The sequence below is a fragment of the Serinus canaria genome, chromosome Z, assembly GCF_022539315.1.
Source record: "Serinus canaria isolate serCan28SL12 chromosome Z, serCan2020, whole genome shotgun sequence".
NCBI lineage: Eukaryota > Metazoa > Chordata > Aves > Passeriformes > Fringillidae > Serinus > Serinus canaria.
The window spans coordinates 56,670,168-56,690,504 of NC_066343.1; the positions used below are offsets into that span (position 1 = coordinate 56,670,168).

The 20,337-nt window shown below is 38.8% G+C and overlaps 2 protein-coding genes across 3 annotated transcripts in view; one reads left to right on the forward strand and one right to left on the reverse strand.

The window, feature by feature from the left end:
• The window catches only part of ERCC8 (ERCC excision repair 8, CSA ubiquitin ligase complex subunit), a 29,461-nt gene extending 28,568 nt beyond the window's left edge, over nucleotides 1–893 (forward strand). For both annotated transcript variants that reach the window (XM_050986866.1, XM_050986867.1), the window contains one exon: nucleotides 538–893. In XM_050986866.1, coding sequence (XP_050842823.1) covers nucleotides 538–606 — 69 coding nt within the window. In that variant the 3' untranslated portion in view covers nucleotides 607–893. The remainder of the gene's footprint in view (nucleotides 1–537) is intronic.
• Nucleotides 1–20,337, reverse strand: part of LOC127061026 (translation initiation factor IF-2-like) — a 694,470-nt gene that overhangs the window by 116,292 nt on the left and 557,841 nt on the right. The gene's annotated exons all lie outside the window — the stretch shown is intronic.

Sequence of the window (20,337 nt, forward strand, 5' to 3'; positions counted from 1 at the left end):
GTGCTTGTATGACCAGAATCTGAACCCAGAATAGAAGTAAACAAGAAAAATAATTTACCTTAAGTCACTGTGATTCAGTGAACTGCACAGCTACACAAACCCTTTAGTTGGACCCTACTGGGGCTGAGATGAAATATTTCTTGGATGTGGATAGAGGCCAGGGCTGCTTCCTGAAACTGTAATGCTAAGTTTTGATGGGCTGAGGATATTGTGATCTAAATTAAAGCAGAGGCATGCAATAAACACAGTTATAACATTTGTTACATTTCGTACCAAATATTTGTAATACTTCCCAGTCAGTCCTCCACATATTTTATGCTGAAATTGAAATTAAATACAATACTATTTCTTTTCATAATTTATCATGTCTCAAATCAGTAGAATGTCTAAAAAAAGTAGTTAAAAACAATCTCGTACTGATGAGAGATAGAATAGTTTGTCTTCATGTAGTCATTTAAAAAGTGCATTTAGCTTTGCCCTTATTTGATTGTAGTATTTTTAATTAAGTAAAACACTGCAAATTTTTATTTTCCCTAGTCTCTGCCTCAACATCATGTAAATCCAGCATATGAAGACGCATGGAGCAGCAGTGATGATGAAGGCTGAATTTAAATTATGAGCTGATATAAAATTGACATTCAGGCACTACTTTTACAGAAATTGGACATTGTTGGATTTATCACAGCTGGATTTTAGGTACAGTTCTGTTCGAGCAAGGTCTTTCAGAAATAAGTTTCCACTGTTCTCTGTGTTTCTTTGTCACTGTAAAGTTAAATCCACAGAATTAATTTTTCATACTTGCTGACTTTTGTACTTACACATTGGTATATTTTGTTCAGCACTGAACAGCTGATAAAGAAAAAAATAAAAGCCCTTGGGACCAGTCAAAATTACATTGCTTCTGTTATCTTTAGTACATGAGGAGATAACCCATTCATTTCCAAGACACATGATACAGAGGATTTTCCATGAAAGAGGGGTAGCTCAAAAATACTTCCAACTTACTTTTATCAATGTCTTGAAGGAGCAGATTGTATTCATTTGTAAGTGCTTATGTGCTGTGGGAGTCAACAGATGTTTGGGCCTGTTCTTCTTGCATTTTCAGTTTTGCATGTTTTTCCATAAATTCAGTATTCGCTTCAGAAAGAGGTATAGCAGGGATCCTCTGTTCAAGTATTTATATGGTGACCCTATCATCTAATATCTGAATCTGCCCCAGAAAGCTAAGAAAAGAAACTAGTTTAGTTTTTGTTGCTCCTGTTAGCAGGTTTTTAAGATCAGCCTTCTATGTACGAATCACATATCTTTAGCAAACATGGATTCCTGGACAGAAACAGGGTTGAGGTACAGTACAAGGCAGAGAATATTATATAATTTCAAATTAAAAATAATGAATGTAATCCTTCCAAATTATTTTCATCTAAAACATTTTGTGGTCCTAATGCCTGCTCTGTTTTGAAAGGGAAGAGTTTTGTGGGGTTATTGTCTCATCTCGGTCTCTAGTTTGTGCTTCAGATATAATGTAGTCTCAGTCACTAAAGAATGTTTTCAGATTGCTTAAAACATCACCAGTAAAAGCATCGGTAAAAACAGGTCCAGTATAAATGCAACAGCAGGATAAGGTTCATTGGCAGGGTTCACTCGTAAGGGCACAGTGAGGAAAAGCAAACGAAAGCCCAGACTCAATCAATCCAGTCCAAAATAAACCAAAAACTATGCCACATAACTTATATTTGAAGTTAAATGATTTAGCAAAGGATTCTTACAGGATTTGCTATACCACAACAGTAACTTACTTACAGACTTAACTTACAAATCTCAAGTACTTAGAGAATGTAGGAGAGCAGCATTTCTTGTGCACTTGGTACAGAATATGCACTCTTGCATGCACACAGACACAAAGACCCTGCACAAGGTGAAAAATTCCCCTCAAAGTAGTGAAATACCCACTTCAGACACCTTTGTGAAGGGTGGAGCCTCAAGGAGTCGGGGTATCACTGTTCAGGGATCCTCCAAATACAGCAAACTTGGGAGTTCCCTGGCTCTGAGAGGCCCCTCTCACAGGGGCCTTTGCTGGTCACAGCTGCTGCTCCAGGAGAGCTCAGAGTCTCACTTTGGAGCACTGTTTGTAGGGCTGCAAGAGAGGGCCTTTGGTCATAACAGTGTTCCATCCTGGCCACACTTTGGGCTGGAAACTTTCTTTGGAAGTGAGAGAAGAAAACTTTATCGCACTTGGGTTTTTATTCGGGCAAAAAAAGTGTCCAGGGCTGTTCATTAAAACGCAGGAGCTCATTAGACATCAGAAATTCCTGGGAGCAGACAGTGTTTTTACTGGTAAGTCAAGAGAGGCTCGTCTGGGTGCTGTTTCCAAGGGGCATTTCTCATATCACATTGGGAGAAGGATTTGATGCACTATTGCTGAATAAACTGTTAAACATCCATTTTTGCCTAAGTTGCACCATGAATGAAGGATTCAGCTCAAGAAGAGGTGGGCTGTGAATTATTTGTCCAAGTATCTTCTTACTCAGATGACTTAGGGTTTAGTGTCTCAAACAGTTGAAAATAGAAATGAGTTGCCTTGGGGGCTTCTTGCACCTGGCATCTAATATCTTCTTCATTGGAGTCCTTCCAAATCCTCTTCTGATATCAGTTGTTGGTGTTATTATTCTCCTTCTTGACTGTTGTCCTCTGCTGGAGGAGATCTGCTGGAGGAGAGGTATTTTCTGATGAGGTAAATGAGAAACACCTGTCTCTCACGTGGGCAAGAGTCCAGATACATTCTACAGTCCAGCATCTGCAAGCCTTCCATATAATGGCAGTTGCTGACACGCAGTGTTTATTTTCCAAGTTTTAAAACCTCTTGGTACTAGCCAGCATCTCAAACACCAATTTCTGTGAAAATTCTACTTTGAAGAATGGCAATTTTGCTATTATTTCCTTCACTACTTCTTTCTGTAGTTGTGTTTTTATTTAAGCTTTTTTTTTTTTTGGAACAATATTGTGTTGTGTTTCTCCTGGATTCCTATGGCAACTGTACTTAATTACTGAGTGTTGGTGTCTTCAAAATGAAAAATTTTAAAGAGCAATGTAGGTATACTGTATATGATTTTTCACTGCCCAGAACTAGGTACTAAGCCAACAATATCCATTGCAGCTGTAATATCTTTCTTGTGTGTAAGTTAAATGTTAAAATTAAATCTGAGTTTTCCCCTTTGTTTATGCCTTTCTGCTTATATGCTTATGGCATGTATTTTAATAGTATCAAAACGCTTTCAGAAACCAAAGTAGAACAAGTAGAGTGGTATAGACTTAATCACACTTCCCATCCTTACCCATCGGTCAGAAAGAAAACACATCTAAAAGTCCAGTCAGGTGTCAAAATGGGTGCTCTGTAAATAAAATTGTTCACTTGAGAGTCAACTAGCTCATAGCTAGATTCTTGCTGTTAAGAACAGTAAAAGTTAAGAGTTTAAAGAGAGAGCTTAGACTGCAATGAACTGCATTCTTATCTCACTAGTGGTACTGGGATTTGGTCATGCTGTATCAGAGAATATAGAGAATCTAATCTTAGATTCTAGAGAATTTAATCTCTTCAGGCTGTTCTGGGAATTGAATATTGCTTAGAAGACTTTCTTTGTCTGCCAAGGCAGAGATTTTTATTTGAACTTGATACAGTAAGTGTCAAAAGATGGAGAAGAATTTATTTGTTCGTACAAGAGATCAAAGAGTTTTCTTTTCCTTCCAGCCTAAGGAAACAATGAAGGTGGAGCCAGACTGAGCTAGTCCAACTGAAGAAATACAAAGAGCCTAAGACAAGTCTCCTTCAGCTTAAGTGGAAGTTGAGTTCTGTGGAGGCAGTAAGATAGAACTCTGATTATTTATGCCTAGGTTATGATGTTCAAGTACCTGATATTAAGACTGCCAAGAAAAACCGTGTTCTTTTTTTCTTCTGAACACAGATCTGAAAGAAAGGATTAGCACATGAGAATTTCTGTATAACTATCTCTCCAGTAGAGGGAATAACAAGTTAACACCATATGCTTACCTCTCTTTGCCCTTTTTTCTGTGCCTAGTGTACTAGCTCTTGCACACAGACTGACAAATCTTGAAACTTAGGGATTTCTTTGCCATCTGTTTTTGCATTGTTTGGGTTTCTTGTCAGGCTAGGCTTCTCACAAGACATCTGGGGGTTTTTTTTATTCAAGATTTATTTCCTGTGTCAGCTTAGGACCCAAAATTTAAGAACCCTGTCATAGTAAACCTGAAAAAAATCTCAGATTTGCCAGCATCAATGGAATTGGTTGGTATGTTTTTCTTTCCTTTTTTTTGGTACTTGTATTATAGTTCTTATCCTACATTGAATGTACACATACACATATATCTATGCTCAGGTGATATAAAAGTACTTGAAATGCCACTGCTTTGGCACCACTGGAGGATAGTTCTTGGTTTTGGTCCTAACTCATTTTTACACAGAGGCAAGGGTCTGGTTCACATAGTTGAGAATTGTAGGCTCTTAGTGCGCATTAGCCTAGCATCTGCCATAGTGAACGGGTAAACTTACTGCTAGCTTAGTAAAGTTTGCAATACCTAGTGACGTTATAGGCATAACAGTTAAACAACAACATCTGTGCAAACAGAGGTTTTTTAAGCATGGTTAAAGTAGTCCTTAAAGAAAAAGCTTGAGTATTGGCTGCTACGTGCTATTGTTATGCAGTTAGTCTCACACTTAGCCACCAATATGTGTGCTGAAGTTTTGACACCCAAAAGATGTCCTTGAAAGCTGTATATTAGCTTCATTGGTCAGCAGTTAGTGGTTATAATATCCAACTAAACAAAAGTATGTAAAACATATCAAGAAAGTCCTTTTGTGTGGTTAAGGCTGAGGTATGAAATGGACATGCCTTCTTCCATCCTCCACCATTTTTGTTTTCTTTTAGTCTATTTCAAAAAAATAATGGGAATGGAGGATAAAAAGGGATGACTGAGTGGCCAGGAATTCAGGCAGGTGTATAACTACTCCCTGCGTCTTCATCACTTCTAATCATGTCTGTGTGTGTAGTCAGCCTTACCCACCAGCCCACAGGCTCTGCCCAGATGACAGTAACCAATGTCATCCGACCTGCCGGCAACGCTTAACCACGCCCAGTCCTGCCAAATTCCACTGAGCCCAAAAGACAGAAAAAAAAATATTTGGGGCTATTAAGGAAGCATTTTATTTACACATGAAAGAGTATTTTAATTGCATAGGCATACAGCATTGTTCCGAATTTTCATTTTATCACCATTTGCCTTCCAACTAAGTTAGAAAAAACTAATATATTTTTAGTGATACATTTTAGCTTTGTGCTAAGGAGTCTTTTAGACACTCACTAAGATCTGTACACTGGGAAGATTGCAAGTTCACCCTTCTCTAACAGCTGTGAGGCACAGATACATCTGCAGTCCTAAACAAGTTTTGTAATAAATTTCCTCATGCCAAAATGGAGATTATAATCAGCATTTTAAATCAGTCCAACCAGTTATTTTTACAGCCATATGTTTGTAATCTAAAGTAACATGTTTAAGCAAGAACCAGATAAAGTATTCAGCAACAAAAATGATATGTATATGCCTTTGTTTAATACAAAATAGATTAACATGGGAGGCAGAGAAAAGGGGATTATTAAAAGATTTTTTTGCTGTTCTCTTCATATTTGGAAAATACCAAGTATTGTCCCTTTCTATTGTTTCTAATCGCAAGGCATTTGTTGAATAGACTACAGTACATTAACTAAAGGTCATTGCTCCCAACAGAATTAATAAAACTTTCTAAGAAAATTTTGAATCATATTTTAGAAAAGTTATCTCAAAATACATATTCATTATAAATGAAGAAATAAAATTTTGCTGGACATCACTGACAAGAATTAAACTTAAATTTGGTAGCCAGCCAGTTCCATTTCTGTATAGAATTTAAAGCTGATTCTTAATCTTCTGTGTCAGTAGTCCAGGATGGCCTCTGAAAGAAATAAAGTTATTAATGACTGCAGTATTTTAATTTCATCCACACAAATATATCTTGGTCTGTATGATGGATCTTTAACGTGTCATTGCCATTTTAAGAAAAGGGGGACAGAAACTCCAGGGGAGAAAACAGATCGACAAGAGAAAAAAAGATAATCCTTTTGTCGGGCTTAGGGCACGTTTGCAGGCAGCAGTGTGACACAAAGCTTTTGAGTTCAGTGGATGTGAGCAGCCCCACCACGCGCCGATCTGTCTGCCTGGGGGCGCTGCATTGGTTCTCCGGGAGGGATGGAGCTTTGTTGATAGGCTTCTTTCCTATTTTCTGTAGGTACACTGTGTCAAAGGACACAATGAACGTGGCCGTTTGGGGAGCCCGTGTTTGCTGTGATAAAAGATACACCAGAGAGTAGGTGTATGTTAAGAATATCAAGTTCTCATGTTTTGTGGCAGTTAAAAGGGAGTGTCTTGTGTTGCTCAACAGTTAATTACAGTTGCTATCACCACCCACACTGTTCTGTAACACCACAGGAAATCAGCTGAGGATTATTCTCATGCTAGCAAAGATAAAAAAAAAAAAATGTTTTGGAACTTTATAAAATGATAGATTTTCCCCATCAGTAGTTCTTCCAGGTGGAATATATGGCCCAGAGAATATATTTTTGTACCTGAATTGTGCATTATGGCTTATGAGAATTGAAGTTAAGCTAAGTATTCAAACAGTCTGGTGCTGTTCAGTGGTTTTGAACTGTCACATCTGCAACAGGAGCCTTAGACTGAGTGGTTCTCCCACTCATCTGTGGGAAATGGTCACATTTGGCATGTGCTTGGAATGTATTGCATGTTCTCAGGGTAGTGCACAAATTGGTTCCCAAGAAAAAAAGTAGTCTAGTTTAGAGTTGCATGTAACTTCGACATCTGAATACTATTCATCATTATTTATAAAGTAAGTTTCCAGAACACTTAATTGTTTTGCAGACAGCTAATATACCTGAGGGCCTGAATGAATGTTTGAAATAGCTGCTTCATCCTGTTCTGCCACTCTGGTTAACTATTGAAGTTTAGGTTGACTAATGAACTATATCAAAGTAATTTAAATAACACTCAGCAATGAGCTGCTGTATTAAAAGTAGATAGCTGTGGTAATTGCTGAATCTTATAATATAAGAATATAGTGCTGCTTAGCAGAATTCCCCTGTGTTGGACTCTAGGTTTGATTACTTAAGGAGGCTTACTTTGTGTGACCTAAACATGTAAAAGGACTTACTGGTACATCTCATATAAGTAAGAAGGTTAATTATATATTCTGGTGGCCTTGAAAACTGTGCTCGCAAAGTTTTTCCCTTCCAGAAAGAGGAAAAATTATGCAAGTAAAAAGATAGTAGTTCACAAGAGTGCTCAAGCACTAAGTGTAACAGGCACAAGAAAAATGAGTGTCATGGCTTAATCTCAGAGAGCAACTAAGCACCACACCACTGGTTGCTCACTCCCCCCAACCCCAGAAGGATGGAGGGGGGCAGATAATGGAGGGTAAAAGTAAGAAAACTCGTGGGTTGAGATAAGAATTGTTTAATAATTGAAATAAAATATAATTACAATTGTAATTAAAAGGAAAAAGAAAAAACAACATACACCAAAAAAAAAACCCCACAACAACAAAAGAACAACCAAACAAAGAAAAAACCAAACCACAAAGAGATAGAAATAAAACCCAAGAAAGATGATTGAAGCAAATAAAAACAATTGCTCACCCCTGACCAATGCCCCTGTGCACTCTTCACTTTCCCTCAGCTGTATATGCTGAACATATGGTATGGAATATCGCTTTGGTCAGTTGTGGGGAGCTGTCCTATTTGTGTCCCTTCCCAGCTACTTGTGTCCCCCCAGCCTCCTCGCTGGTGGGGGACAGTGAGGAGCAGGAAAGGCCTTGACACAGCCTGAGCACTGCTCAGCAACAGCTAAAACAACCCTATGTTACCAACACTGTTTTCAGAGCAAATCCAAAACATAGCTCCATGACAGATACTGTGGGGAAAATTAACTCTACCCCATTTTCTATGAGCTAGCAGCTCATTGGTTTTTACACTTGGAGCATTTATTCATTAAAGTCAGTCAAAAATGTTGTCTTGAAAACTTGGCATTTTAGTATTTTTTTTCATTTTATAATTGATCTCTTTTTATTATTCTCCTCAGTCACCTGCGGCTTCTTAAAGTCTTGCACTCATATACAAAAGTGATTATATAAATCAAGGTCTAGTTTATCTGAAAAGACATAGTTAAATAAAAGTATAGCTGAGCTATTACAGAAATCTTTGTCAATCATCATCACTACAACTATTACCAACTGCTATATTAAAGTATTTCTCAGTGTTAAAATAATTTTTGCAATGTAAACCAACTGTCAGCTTTGTTATTTATGCTCATTTTTAGATGATCTTTCTTTTTTTACCCAAACTAATATTGCTGCCTTTCACATCAGGATTTGTTAAATGCAAATCAAATTTGTCAAATTTAAATCTAGTTTCACTACTCCAAACTGAATTAATTTCTCTTAAAATGCTATTATTGCCTTGTCTCTTGTCACTATGTCCAAGACAGAAGATTTGATGGTACTGAGCTGCAAGATCTGCTCCATGCAGAATTGAGATTTTGCTTTGTAAGATGATTCTGCATTGTACTTTCAGCAGCATCCCATGCCATCCCATTGTTGTGGTGTCCCAGGCTAGTGTTAACACAGAAAATGGACAATGGACCATAGCTGACAAACATTAGACCTTGCTTCTTTTGCATGATCATATCACCCACTCCTTTTCCTTTCTGGTATCCTAAAGCTTTAACCCCTTCAGTTGTTACACCACTGAATACTATTAGCGAGGGTATATTAAACATATGAATGATTTCATAAAGGATGAACTTTATCTAACACTAATAGAAAAGCAGAAAAGCATTTTATTGCATCAATGGATTATAAATATTATAAGTTCTATTATAAATTATTATAAATTGTTATGGGATAATTAGCCAAGAAACAAAGGGGTGTCTAAGTAGCATTGCTTTACAGTGCCTTGACAGAGACACCTGTCTTTGTTAAAAGCCATTGTCAAAAATATCTTGAGGAAAGTAAGAGCTCTCCCAAATCTTATAAAATCTGAGCTCATGCTACACAATCCAGAGAAGATTTCCTTGATTAGACTCTACAGAAATCTTCCAGTAAGTAGTTGCTCTGTATTACTCGAAATCCACCAAATGTTATTCCAGATAGAGCTGTCACCTATTCAAGAAGACAAAGGTATTACCAGAGATGACAAAATCAGGGACAACCAGTCCTCTTTACCACTCTGCCACCTCTGCCTGCCTCCAGTTTTTGAACCTCTCAGGGCAATTAAAGACAGTACAGGGATGTCCTTGACAACTGGGTGATAGAGTTCAAAATGATTAAAATTTACTTTGCATCACCTCTCCTCAAGAGGTGGCAAGAAAGCGAGCTCTGCTGCAAAATTGGATTGCTTCTTTGCTCTCCATGAATGAAAATCCTCTTATGTCTTGGTAGATTCTTAAAAATGAAATGCAGCATAATGAAAGGAATTTGTAGGGAAACTCTTCCACTACATCTTCTCTGGTTTCTTCTTTCCTTTTTTTCTGCTTTATCTATTTCCCTTTTTAAACTACTTAGACTGTTCTCCTCCCCACCTTTCTTTGTAGACTGTTTGAAAAAATAAGGTGTTTTCTTAGAAACTCTAATCTAAAAACCTTTTAACTGTTAAAGATTAACCAGTAAAGCATCTGTGAAAAAGCAGCACTTCCCTGACATTTAACTCCTTCTTGTCGCATTGAGAAACTCTGCTATTGTAATGCTTCAATAGCTTGTTCACACTTACCAGATTGACATGAAGGCACGAAAGCAGGCTAATGTCACCCCCGTACTGTCGGGAGCCGCAAATGCCCCTAACCATTAACGGGTTTAGGACCTGTCTTTCAATGGCACAATCTATTGGTGATTTTGATTACAATGAAGTTTTCTACTGACTTTTCTGAGAGTGGCTTGCGCACTTTCAGAGTGGAACAGAGGAGGGTTGCACAAGTGCCTGTGCACAGAGGGAAAGAGATGAATACAGCAAATCAGGCCTAAGTAGGGGACATGAAAAGGGCTTTTTAGTAGCTGGTATTTGGTTAACCCTGCTGGATGTCAGGTGCCCGCCAAAACTGCTCTGTCACTACCCTTCACAACTGAATAGGGGAGAGAAAATAAAAGGCTCAATGATTGAGATAGGGATGGGGAAGGGATCACTTATAGGTCACAAAACAGACCAAACTTGGGGATATTAATTGAATATATTACTAAAAACATCAGAGTTGTGTAATGAGAAAATTAAAAACATCTTCCCCTACTCTTCCCTTCTTCCCAGCTCTGTCTCCTTCCCCATAATAATGCAGGGAGACAAGGAATGGGGGTTATAGTCAGTTCATTACATGTTGTTCCTGTCATTGCTCAGGGAAAAGAGGCTTTCCCCTGCTCCACCATGGGTTGTCCCCCATGGGAGACAGTTCTCCATTCTGAATTCTTCCCACAGTCTTCAGTTCTTCACACACTGCTCCAGTGTGGATCCCTTTCCATAGGGTGCAGTCCTTCAAGAAAAGTCTGCTGCAGTGTGGGTCCCCCTGGTAGGTCACAAATCCTACCAGGAAACCTGTTCCAGCATGGGCTCCTCTCTCCATGGGTGGGTAGGTCCCTGCCAGCACCTGCTTCAGCACAGGCCTCCCATGGCGTCACAGCCTCCTGTCAGGCATCCATCTGCTCCAGTGTGGGTCTCCTCCAGGGGCTGCAGGTGGATCTCTGCATCCCTGGGGACCTCCACAGGCTGCAGGGCCACAGCTGCCTCACCATGGTCTGCACCATAGGCTGCAGGGGAACCTCAGCTCTGGTGTCAGAAGCACCTCCTGCACGGACCTTGGTGTCTGTGGAGCTGTTCCTCTCTCCTGTTCTCACTGCTCTTCTCTGAGTGCATCAACATTGTGCAACAACTAACTGTTCCTTCTCAATTTGGCTGTGGCCAGCAGTGGATCCACCTTGCAGCCAGCTGGGATTGGATCTGTCTGACAAGTGGGAAGCTTCTTGCAGCTTCTCACAGAAGCCATTCCCACTACCAGAACCTGGACACACAAACCCTATACAACAATGTACACGTGCAGCTGGAAAAGCAAAACTTTGAAATTAGTATTTTAGATCACACAATTACTTCAGACAAGAAAACTCAATGCCCTGATGTTGATAGGCGGTTTCTGAAAGGTATCAACACATGTTGAATTTGGGGGCCAAATGTGGTTCAAATTTTCAAACTTCACAACTTTATCTGAATTTCCAGGATTAACAAATATTTTGATCTTTCCTGTACACAAGTTGGTGAAAAGCACTTTCCAATGTCATTGAGAAGTTTCCACTTGGAATTTGCATAGTCCTCTTTTAGTGATATTAAAGTATTTATTTATATCTCATAATGAAATCATGGTAGAAACCATTTCACAATTTAGATTGAATTAGACTGGACTGCTAAATTTCTGGGGTTTTTTAGGAATTTCAGTAAAATTTTAAGTTGCTATTCAATTTTTGCCTTAAAAATTGAAGTAGTTACTTTTATTATATTCTAGTTTTTGATCTGGAAGCTTATGAATCCCCTAGCAGAGACCAGATATCTAAGAACAAGAAGTAACCCAACTGATATTCAAAAAGAGTGTGAGAAAGGGAATGTTGTTGGTTTTTTCTCATTTATGTATTTTTAAATTTTTTTGTGGTTGTTGTAACATCAACTTCGATATGTATGTAGGGTAACTTCCTTCAGTATTCTCTGCAATTTGCCGAATCTTAGACCAGAGGATTAGAGGGCATGTCCTAACAAAGGCCATTAACTCCTATATGGCTCCGTATATGGAAGTATCACCACCAGAAAAAAACAGAACTGCTTGGAGGTAACTTCTCCTCATCTTCAGTATCTGACAAAGAGATAAGCTGCCTTAAGAAAGGAAGGAGTGACTACAAAGTAACCGTAAGTAGTAGTCCTTTTATTTTGGTTACAATTATATCTACCAAGAAGCATTTCAGCTGCTTTCAAGGACATGAAATGTCTCTAAAAATCTTGTCCTCAGTGTAGAATTTCCATTTTGTTCACTTATATTTGTTGTGCTCACCTTCTCAATAGTGCAGGTGAGCACAACAAATATAATAAATATAATAGTTCAACTGCAGTAAGTCTCTTTATGAAACAATAGTTGTCAGGAAGGGAAACTATTAAAGAGGAGGCTTCAAAATATTCTTTAGAAATACTTGAGGAGCCATGTCAGGATCAAAGAAATTACAAATAGCATCAGTTATTAGTTTTCTGCTTTTGTTTAAGAGAAATTTTTAACTTCTAGAAGTACAGAATTTTTCCTACGCTCTGTCTAGAAATCATTGTTTTTGAGTTTGTGGGTGTCACATCCACAGAGAAAACAGCACCTCAGGTGCAGAACTGGTCTATGAATGTAGGACTTTCAAACTGCCCTGAAGATTTAGCCCCCATAATGTCTCATATGAAAAACATCAGACTGTGTATTATTCCATAACAGTCCATAGACTGATGCAGAGGTAATAATCAAGGAAGTGCAGCTTTTTTGGAAATATAGAGATTTTAAAATAAGATTCAATTGCAAACAGTTGCATCATGCTCATCCAGTCTCTGTTTGAAGTGTTCTTATAGCCCATTGCTTTGTAAAGGCATGTCAAAATGAGTGGAGGTATGAAAACAGGCACCCTTAAATGGACTTCTTCAGAAGAGATTCATTGCTGTGAGGCTGCTGAGGTACTGGAACATGCCCAGAGAAGTTCTGGATGCCCCATCCCTGGTAGTGTTAAGGTCATGTTGGATGGAGCTCTGAGACACCTGGTCTAGTGGGAGGTGTCCTGCACATGACAGTGGGGGGGGATGGAGCTAGATGATCTTAATGGTCTCTTCAAACCCAGACCACTCTATGATTTTTTTTTCTCAGCTCCCACCCACACCTAAAAGTGAAATAATTCTCTGCCATCTGATATGAAGCCACATTCCCACTTTGACATTTTACTCTAGATCTATTTAACTATAGTAAATAAGGAGTCAGGGGAGAGAAATAAATACAGCACTACTGTGAAGCACACTGTAAGACATAATGGTGCCTTGTGCAGGTGCTTAGCATGTCCCCATGCAGCTGTGAAAAATGCCGGAAGTCTGCCTGGGAAAAGGTTCTCAGCATCAATATAGGCCTGAGATATATCCTGTAACAGAAATATGCCCTGATGCATTTTTAGTCTCTTTCTGGCAAGTAGAATTGCTCAGCTAGAATAGAGATAGAGGTTTTTGGGTTTTGTTTTTTTTTGGTTTCTTTTTTTAGTTTTGTTTTTTGTTTGTTTTGGTTTGGTTTGGTTTGGGTTTTTTTTGGGGAGAAACCATTTGGTTTCTGAGACTGTATGTTTCACTAGTTTTTTTTGGTTGGTTTTCTTTCTACAATACTGGATTTAGGCTCCAGATTCTTCATGGTAGAATGTCTTTTTCTAGGCAGGTACCTATTGATATATTTAAGCCTAGAACCTCACTGTTTGATAACTCTGCTTCTCTCATTTAAACAGATTAAGTAGCATCTTAATCTGTAAAATTAATTGTTCTGAAATGTTTCAAGTGGTATTTATGGTAAGTGGAATGGAGTAAAGGAACTTCAAGCACTTTGTAAAAAGAAACTGACTACGTAGCCCATATCTGCACGCGTGTGACATCTCTGCCTGCTAGTAGTGTCTGCTTAAAAGATATTCTTGTGACTGTCTGGAAGATAAAGAATAATAATGGCAATGTAAATGAGGCTGTGTTGGCCTGCAAAGGGGTAAGCAGGGTTTTTTCCTTCAGCCAATAATAAAGTCAGGCCAGTAAAATCCCTAAAGTGGATTGATGCACAGACAACAGCCCGGGCAACTGTTTGATAACCTCATGGGGCCAGCTTCTCCTGTCACCTCTTCTCCTGACATGGTGCCTATTAAGTACAGCTCAGCTTTGTCAGGCTAGTCAGACTGGAGAGTTTACTCTGTCCTTGAGGAAGGCTTCAGTTCCTTGGTCTGGATTTATTGTTGCTGTGGTTACAGACACTTGAGCTGGGAAGAGTAAAAGGAGTTCAGATATGTTTGTGTGAACTCCTGTGATGTGCATATGTAAATGGGTATCCTTTAGAAGGAGAACATTAATCACAATAGGAAGGCATGTGTTGATGTGCTGGCTGCATTATGGTGGATCATTATTTTCCTGTGAAAATATCAGAATTGATTGTAAAGGTTAAAGAAAAGAGGGATACAACAAGAAATGCAGAATAAAAGTTTCTGTAACACTGCCTGTTCCTCCACCTGTCATGGAGGAAAAGATAGTGATGTGTATGCCTGGCTGTGTTAGCTGGTCAGGAGTGTGTAGACAGGGTCAGAATCTTTTGTTTGGAGAAGGCTAGAGGTAGTTTTATGTAAGTTAATGTTGAGTATATCTGAGCTATTTGAGCATGTGGTTTTATTTTCCCTTTGTTTTGTTGAGGTCTTAAAACTCTCTGTTACCCTTTTGAGAATGTTCAAAAGGAACTACAGAGAGAAGATGCAAGAAAGGACATTCTTGATGCCTATTTCCATGGCATGACCTTGTTGCCAAAGAGGAAGGAGAAGACTATGGGCAGAACAGAGCATGAAAGAGTTTTTCTGGGTAACAACAGTGTGAGGTGAAATCTTTGTCATCTCCTCCATCCAGAGTTTTGTTATGCACATTTTCTATATTTGCTGTTTTCCTTGCACAGCTTCAGCTCTTTACTTGAAGGGACTGAAGACTGTAACTTGTCCTAGCAACAAATCTCTCTAAGATGCTTCAGGTAAGTCCTTGTAAGATCTTACCAGGCAGTTTATCTAACTGTTCTGATCAGTGTCTTCCTCAGTCCAAAAAGAAACATGAATGCCTTTTCCACTGAGGGTGGCATATGGTGCTCTCTCACTCTCCAGATCAAATCCGATCTATGACTCCTCCAGCATTTTCTTCTTGACTGCCACTGCTACTTTGTAGCACACCTGCCATCTGAACATGCACTGTAAGACAGTGAGTTTTTGGGACTTTTTGAGTGTTTGTGACTCTTAATAAATTGTGGATGTAACTGCAAGCTTGCACAGTGCATACTTTCATAAAGGAAAGCCATTGGGTGTCCACATGTCTGCATCATAAGAAAAGATATCCATTATGCCTTTTGCAACACTGCTAGAAAAACAAATAGATGAGTGGATTATTTTTTTCTTGTTTGTTTGGGCACATTTTTTGTTTTGTTTTGACTGGGGCTTGTTTGTTCATTTTACTTTGTTGTTTATTCTTTCTGCTTAATTTCAAAAGCCTAATTTAAAATGCCTGATCTCTGATAATCTTACAGATATGGGAGACTACAGAAGTGTCATTAGCTATGAAATATAACAAAGATTTCTGTTTGATTGATTAATATTTAGCTTATGCAATTTCATTTTCAGGAATTGTCTGAGAGGCATGTTGCTAATGAAGATGCTCAGTTTCAACACCAACCTATTTGTGTGTGGAACCCAGCTATGACAAGATAGTACAAACTATATGCCACACAATTAAAAATTGGTTGAAATTCCCAGCCTCTTCTTCTTAGCATTTTCTCCAAAAATTAAACTAAATTAGCAAGCTCTTACATTTGATAAACTAGTCACTTCTAAATTTATTGGAACCATAATTTAGAAAGAGGCAGCACTTCTTTTAATCCATTTAAAACATATCTTGCCTATGGCTCATTTTCTGAGTGTCTTGAAAAGCATGTCTATCTCACAACTACTTTCCCATAGTTTACCTTTCCTTGAGTATTAGTAGCTATATCTTCAGTTTCAAAGTAACTTCTTAATCTCTGGCCTGTTTACCAAGCACAGGTGACATAATTGTCATGGGGAGAATGGGAACAAAAACAACCTTATTTGTCTAAAATCAGATGGGGAATCCAACCAGGCATAACTGTACCATATTCCCAGAAATTTGTTGAATAACTCTTTCCCTTGATTATCCATGTATTTACTTTTATTTTCCTGCTTTTCTTCCCATCCATCTGCAGAATGGTTTTATAAAAATAAATAAATGAAAATCCATTAAAGGATTAGGTTACCCCAATGTATTGTTAGGTACATGTAATGTGATCAAGAATCAATTTTAGAAAGTAACTTCTTGGTATGATTTTACTGTAGTTTTGCATTCCTTTAGTAATGTCATATCTGTCAAGGCAGAATGGACCGTGGATTTGTTATAATTAATCATAAAGCTCCCTTTTCTAGTCTTTCATTTTTCTTCATGTTTCAGAGACTGGCAGAGAAAGGGAAGAAAAACTGCTACACTGTTAGGAACGTTATGCAATTTAGTGGCTTTTATGGGAGTCCTTGTGGACACTAGCATAAGAAATATGAGAAGGGACAGGAGAAAAAAGTAGATGGTTGGTTTTTGAATAGGGAGAGGTGAGCTTTCAATGGCTTCCTCGGGAGTTTTTTATCTTTGTTTCTCACTGTGACACTCAGTTGCCCTACAAGTTATGTTCTGAGCCTTGTTGGTCTGAGTATGAAACAAACAAAATAACTCAAGGGTTTTGATTTCAAGGTCAGTTCTCATTCCTTCACCTAGGTGTACCATCTTTGTAATGCATTCTCACAGCAAAATGTCAGCAATCTGGCAAAATTAGTAGAAGCTTTTGCATGGACACTGAACATAGCAGAGAAAGAGCTCTTTGACAGCATCCCTGTCCCTCCAGTTCAAGAAACATGGCAGCCCATGAACTCCTAGAGTGTGTTGATCCACTAATGAAGAAATAGGAAAATTATAGGATAGAGAGTTATTTATAGATCTGTGTCACCACATGCTGCTTGGATAAAGAGTCTGTATCTTTCAGGTTCAAAGTACAAACAAGCAGGTATTCAAACCTACACCAAAGATCTTATTTTTTCTTACCCTTGCAGATGTTGTGCAGCACATGGTGTGTGGAGATGACACAGACAGCTACATCTTCATTAGCACCAGAAAGTTTCCATAGGCTATATTGATTTATTTTTGTTTGCCTCATTAACTCACTTGTTTCTAAAAGCCCAAAACAAACTTTTACTCAGGTACAATCTTTGCTGATGGTTCTGATTCAGAACTGGTGTAACATGTGCTAGTAGCTTATTGTTATTGATCTTCCTACTCTAAGCCCTTCTAGTGGATTGCACCACAGCATGCACCTGTTAGCTTGTCCAACTATAGCCTAACCAGCGCTGTGCAGGTGTTCTGCAAAGTTAGCGTTCACTTCTTTGTTGACCTTTGGTTTTGGTGGGATTGTTTGGTGGTTTTTTTTTTTTTTTTAATGATACATGTTAGAATCCTTTTGGAGTCATGGAGTTCCCACTGTCTATAAGGAGCTTATGTTTCCAGACATGTTTATGCACCCAGTTCAAGGATAAGGCTGTGATTACAGCATGCTGTTCTCACCCAGGAACAGCAAACAGGTCTCATAGCCCTCCAGCATCCTAAAAAGATTGCCACTTCTTTAGCTTTGTCTGTGTGAGTTCCTAGAGGATAAAACTTTCTCCCATCACTGTCAGTAACACATACAGGTAAAATTTTACTTATGAAAAATTTAAAACGGTTGGTAGATAGCATCTGAATTACAATTCTCAGATGTGCAAAGCTGTAAGATGTAGGCTCCAGAACAGCCATTGTCCCTCTCTTTTTTCTATATACAGTTTTCAGACATGGGGCAGACTAAAATGAAAAATCTGCTGATGCAAGATTATGATTTTTGGGAACAGGCTGGCCAGGTGTACTTTGGTTTTCTCATTATGTTCAGTCAGGCTTCTCTGGCTGACTGTAATGCACTTTTTGTGGGTGATTTAATTTTCCTTCCTGGTATAGATTGAGTTGCAATCAGGCTGCATTCAAGCAATACACTCTGAGGAGGTGAGTCACTACCAGAATCCCAGTGTGCATATAATAAAGTGCATTATATAGTATGTGTGTGGATGCATTCTAAGTTTATTTGTATATACAGTATATTCTACATGTATTCTACTATATACATTATGAAGAAAGTTTAAAATATACATATGTAGTAGAATATATATTACATATGTATATTATCAATATGACACCATGACACTGCTTCTATTAAACATCCCCTTTAATGAAATTTTTCATACACTTAAGCTTTATTTCTCATACTCTTGCAGTAGTCATTATTCACCCTACTTTTGTGGCACCTTCTTCCTTCACTCCTGCCTAGCATCAATTTCAGAGGCAAAACAACTTTCCATGGACATACTGGTTTTAATATTGTTACTTGAGATAGGTGGGTTTACATGGAAAATTCTCTATCTGAATAACTTTGGCAGATTTGCAAGAGTTCGTCAAATTCACTATTGTTCAAATGTCAAAACTGGAACCCAACACATAGGTCAACATGTAGCTAGTGAAACAGGCTGTCAGGACAAAAACAGAGTGCGCTGTGGTGTGTTTGTGGTGCCAAGAAGCCACACAAACCCAGCAGTGACTACTCACTTCTGTACAGTCACCTGCAGTGACTGTGTCCCCAGACGGAGGGGGAAACCTCCCTGCAAAACTCAGCTCATCCAGAGAGATATGAGCAGGACTGAGTCATCTTCTCACCTTGTCCCACGGAAAAGTTGATGATACATGTCTGAGGAAGAAATCCTTTGTGGTGTGGAAACTGCTCCTGGAAAGTCACTGCCAGCATTACACAAGGGGCCATCCATGGTGTTCTGGAAGAGGCCTGGGCAGAAAAATTATCAGAAAGCCTCAGCTAAATGAAAGGCACTATTCTGGCTCAGGAATAGGAGAAGAAGCAATATTTTCTGCAACAAGCAGTAAGAAAAGTCTGAAATTAACTCCATCTGGAAAATGAGAAGGGGCATAGAGGGCCCTTTTTTTCCCAATACAGCTGCCCAACACAGTGCTCTGATGGCTGTGGGAGACTAGCCATGTGCAGCAGAACCTGCTTTGGACAGGTTTAGCAGTTGTGACTCAGAACACTGGTACAAGTGCACAGGCAAACCAGGTGCTCTCCAGAAAAGCAAAGCTTGCAAACAAAATCTGGGTTACCCTGTCATCTCTCTTCAAGACTGGTGTGCAGGTATCTGTTGATGTTCTTGGGATGACTACCTTGTACTTTGTCAGTAAAAGCAGCTAACATTGTTGCTGGAGTAGGAAGTGGTTCATATGATTCTGCTGATCAGCTGTTCAAGGCTTCAAATACAGCCCTAGTGAGTGCTTGTCTCTTAAAGTGTATGGGCTACTTGGATTCTAGTAAGGTAAAAAAAAAAGGTAAAGTACTGGCTATCACTGTTCATGGCAAGCACAGTTCTTCATTCATCATATACTAGCAGTTGTGTCTTTAGCATCTGGTAAAGTCTACTGGGGCTGTCTCCAGAGTCTCTGTTTTTATCTCTTGTCCTATTCTTGGATGGGGCATGTAGTGAACTCAAAAGATTACTTAAATTTACAGTAAATATCATGTGCAGCTCTCACATGCTAAGAACTGAGAAAACCTGTCTGCTGCTAGTTCCTCTTTTACAATGTAAATGTCTCTGACTTGCTCTGTGTCTCGGTTTTCTTTGTGTGTGTAGGGCATAGCTGTCTCCTTTATGCTGCCTTTTTCCTGATGCATGTTAATGATTTACCTGCCCTGAACAGGTCAACCATTATTTCTGTCCTCTCCCAACACTCACGGACTTGCTTGATGGTTCAAATTACCTTTGCTCCTGAAGTGCATGGAAAGCATGGACTCTTCCTGTCTTTATGGGCTCCAAAGAAAGAAAAGCTGTTGATGCTAACACTATTGGCATCAAATGTGTTAGAGCTGTTAGTTTGCATCTGGTTATTGTTTTTTGGCTTGCTTTTCTTTTTCACGTGAATGAGAACAGCTGTGTATTTTTGAAGTCTTCAGGTAACCTACTTTTTATTGTTATGCACCCCAGTGCCACATTTTTTCTTAGCCAAGGCAGCCCTATCAGGCATGGCAAAACAGATTTTGCAACACAGGAGGAGTATTAGCTGCAGGCTAAGCCACATCCCTCTGGGCAAAGTTAAGATTTATTACCCTTGAGGCTCACAAGAACTCTGTCTGAGCAGGGATGTGGTGGTCCTAAGGTTGGTTTGTGTTTTTTCTTGCCCAACATTTTAGACAAAAAAATGGGTTTGAACAAAGAAATAAAAAATGGTTCTAACTTTTGAATGCTGAAGGGAGAAGGGGATGATTTAATTTTATGTGATTGTTCCCTCC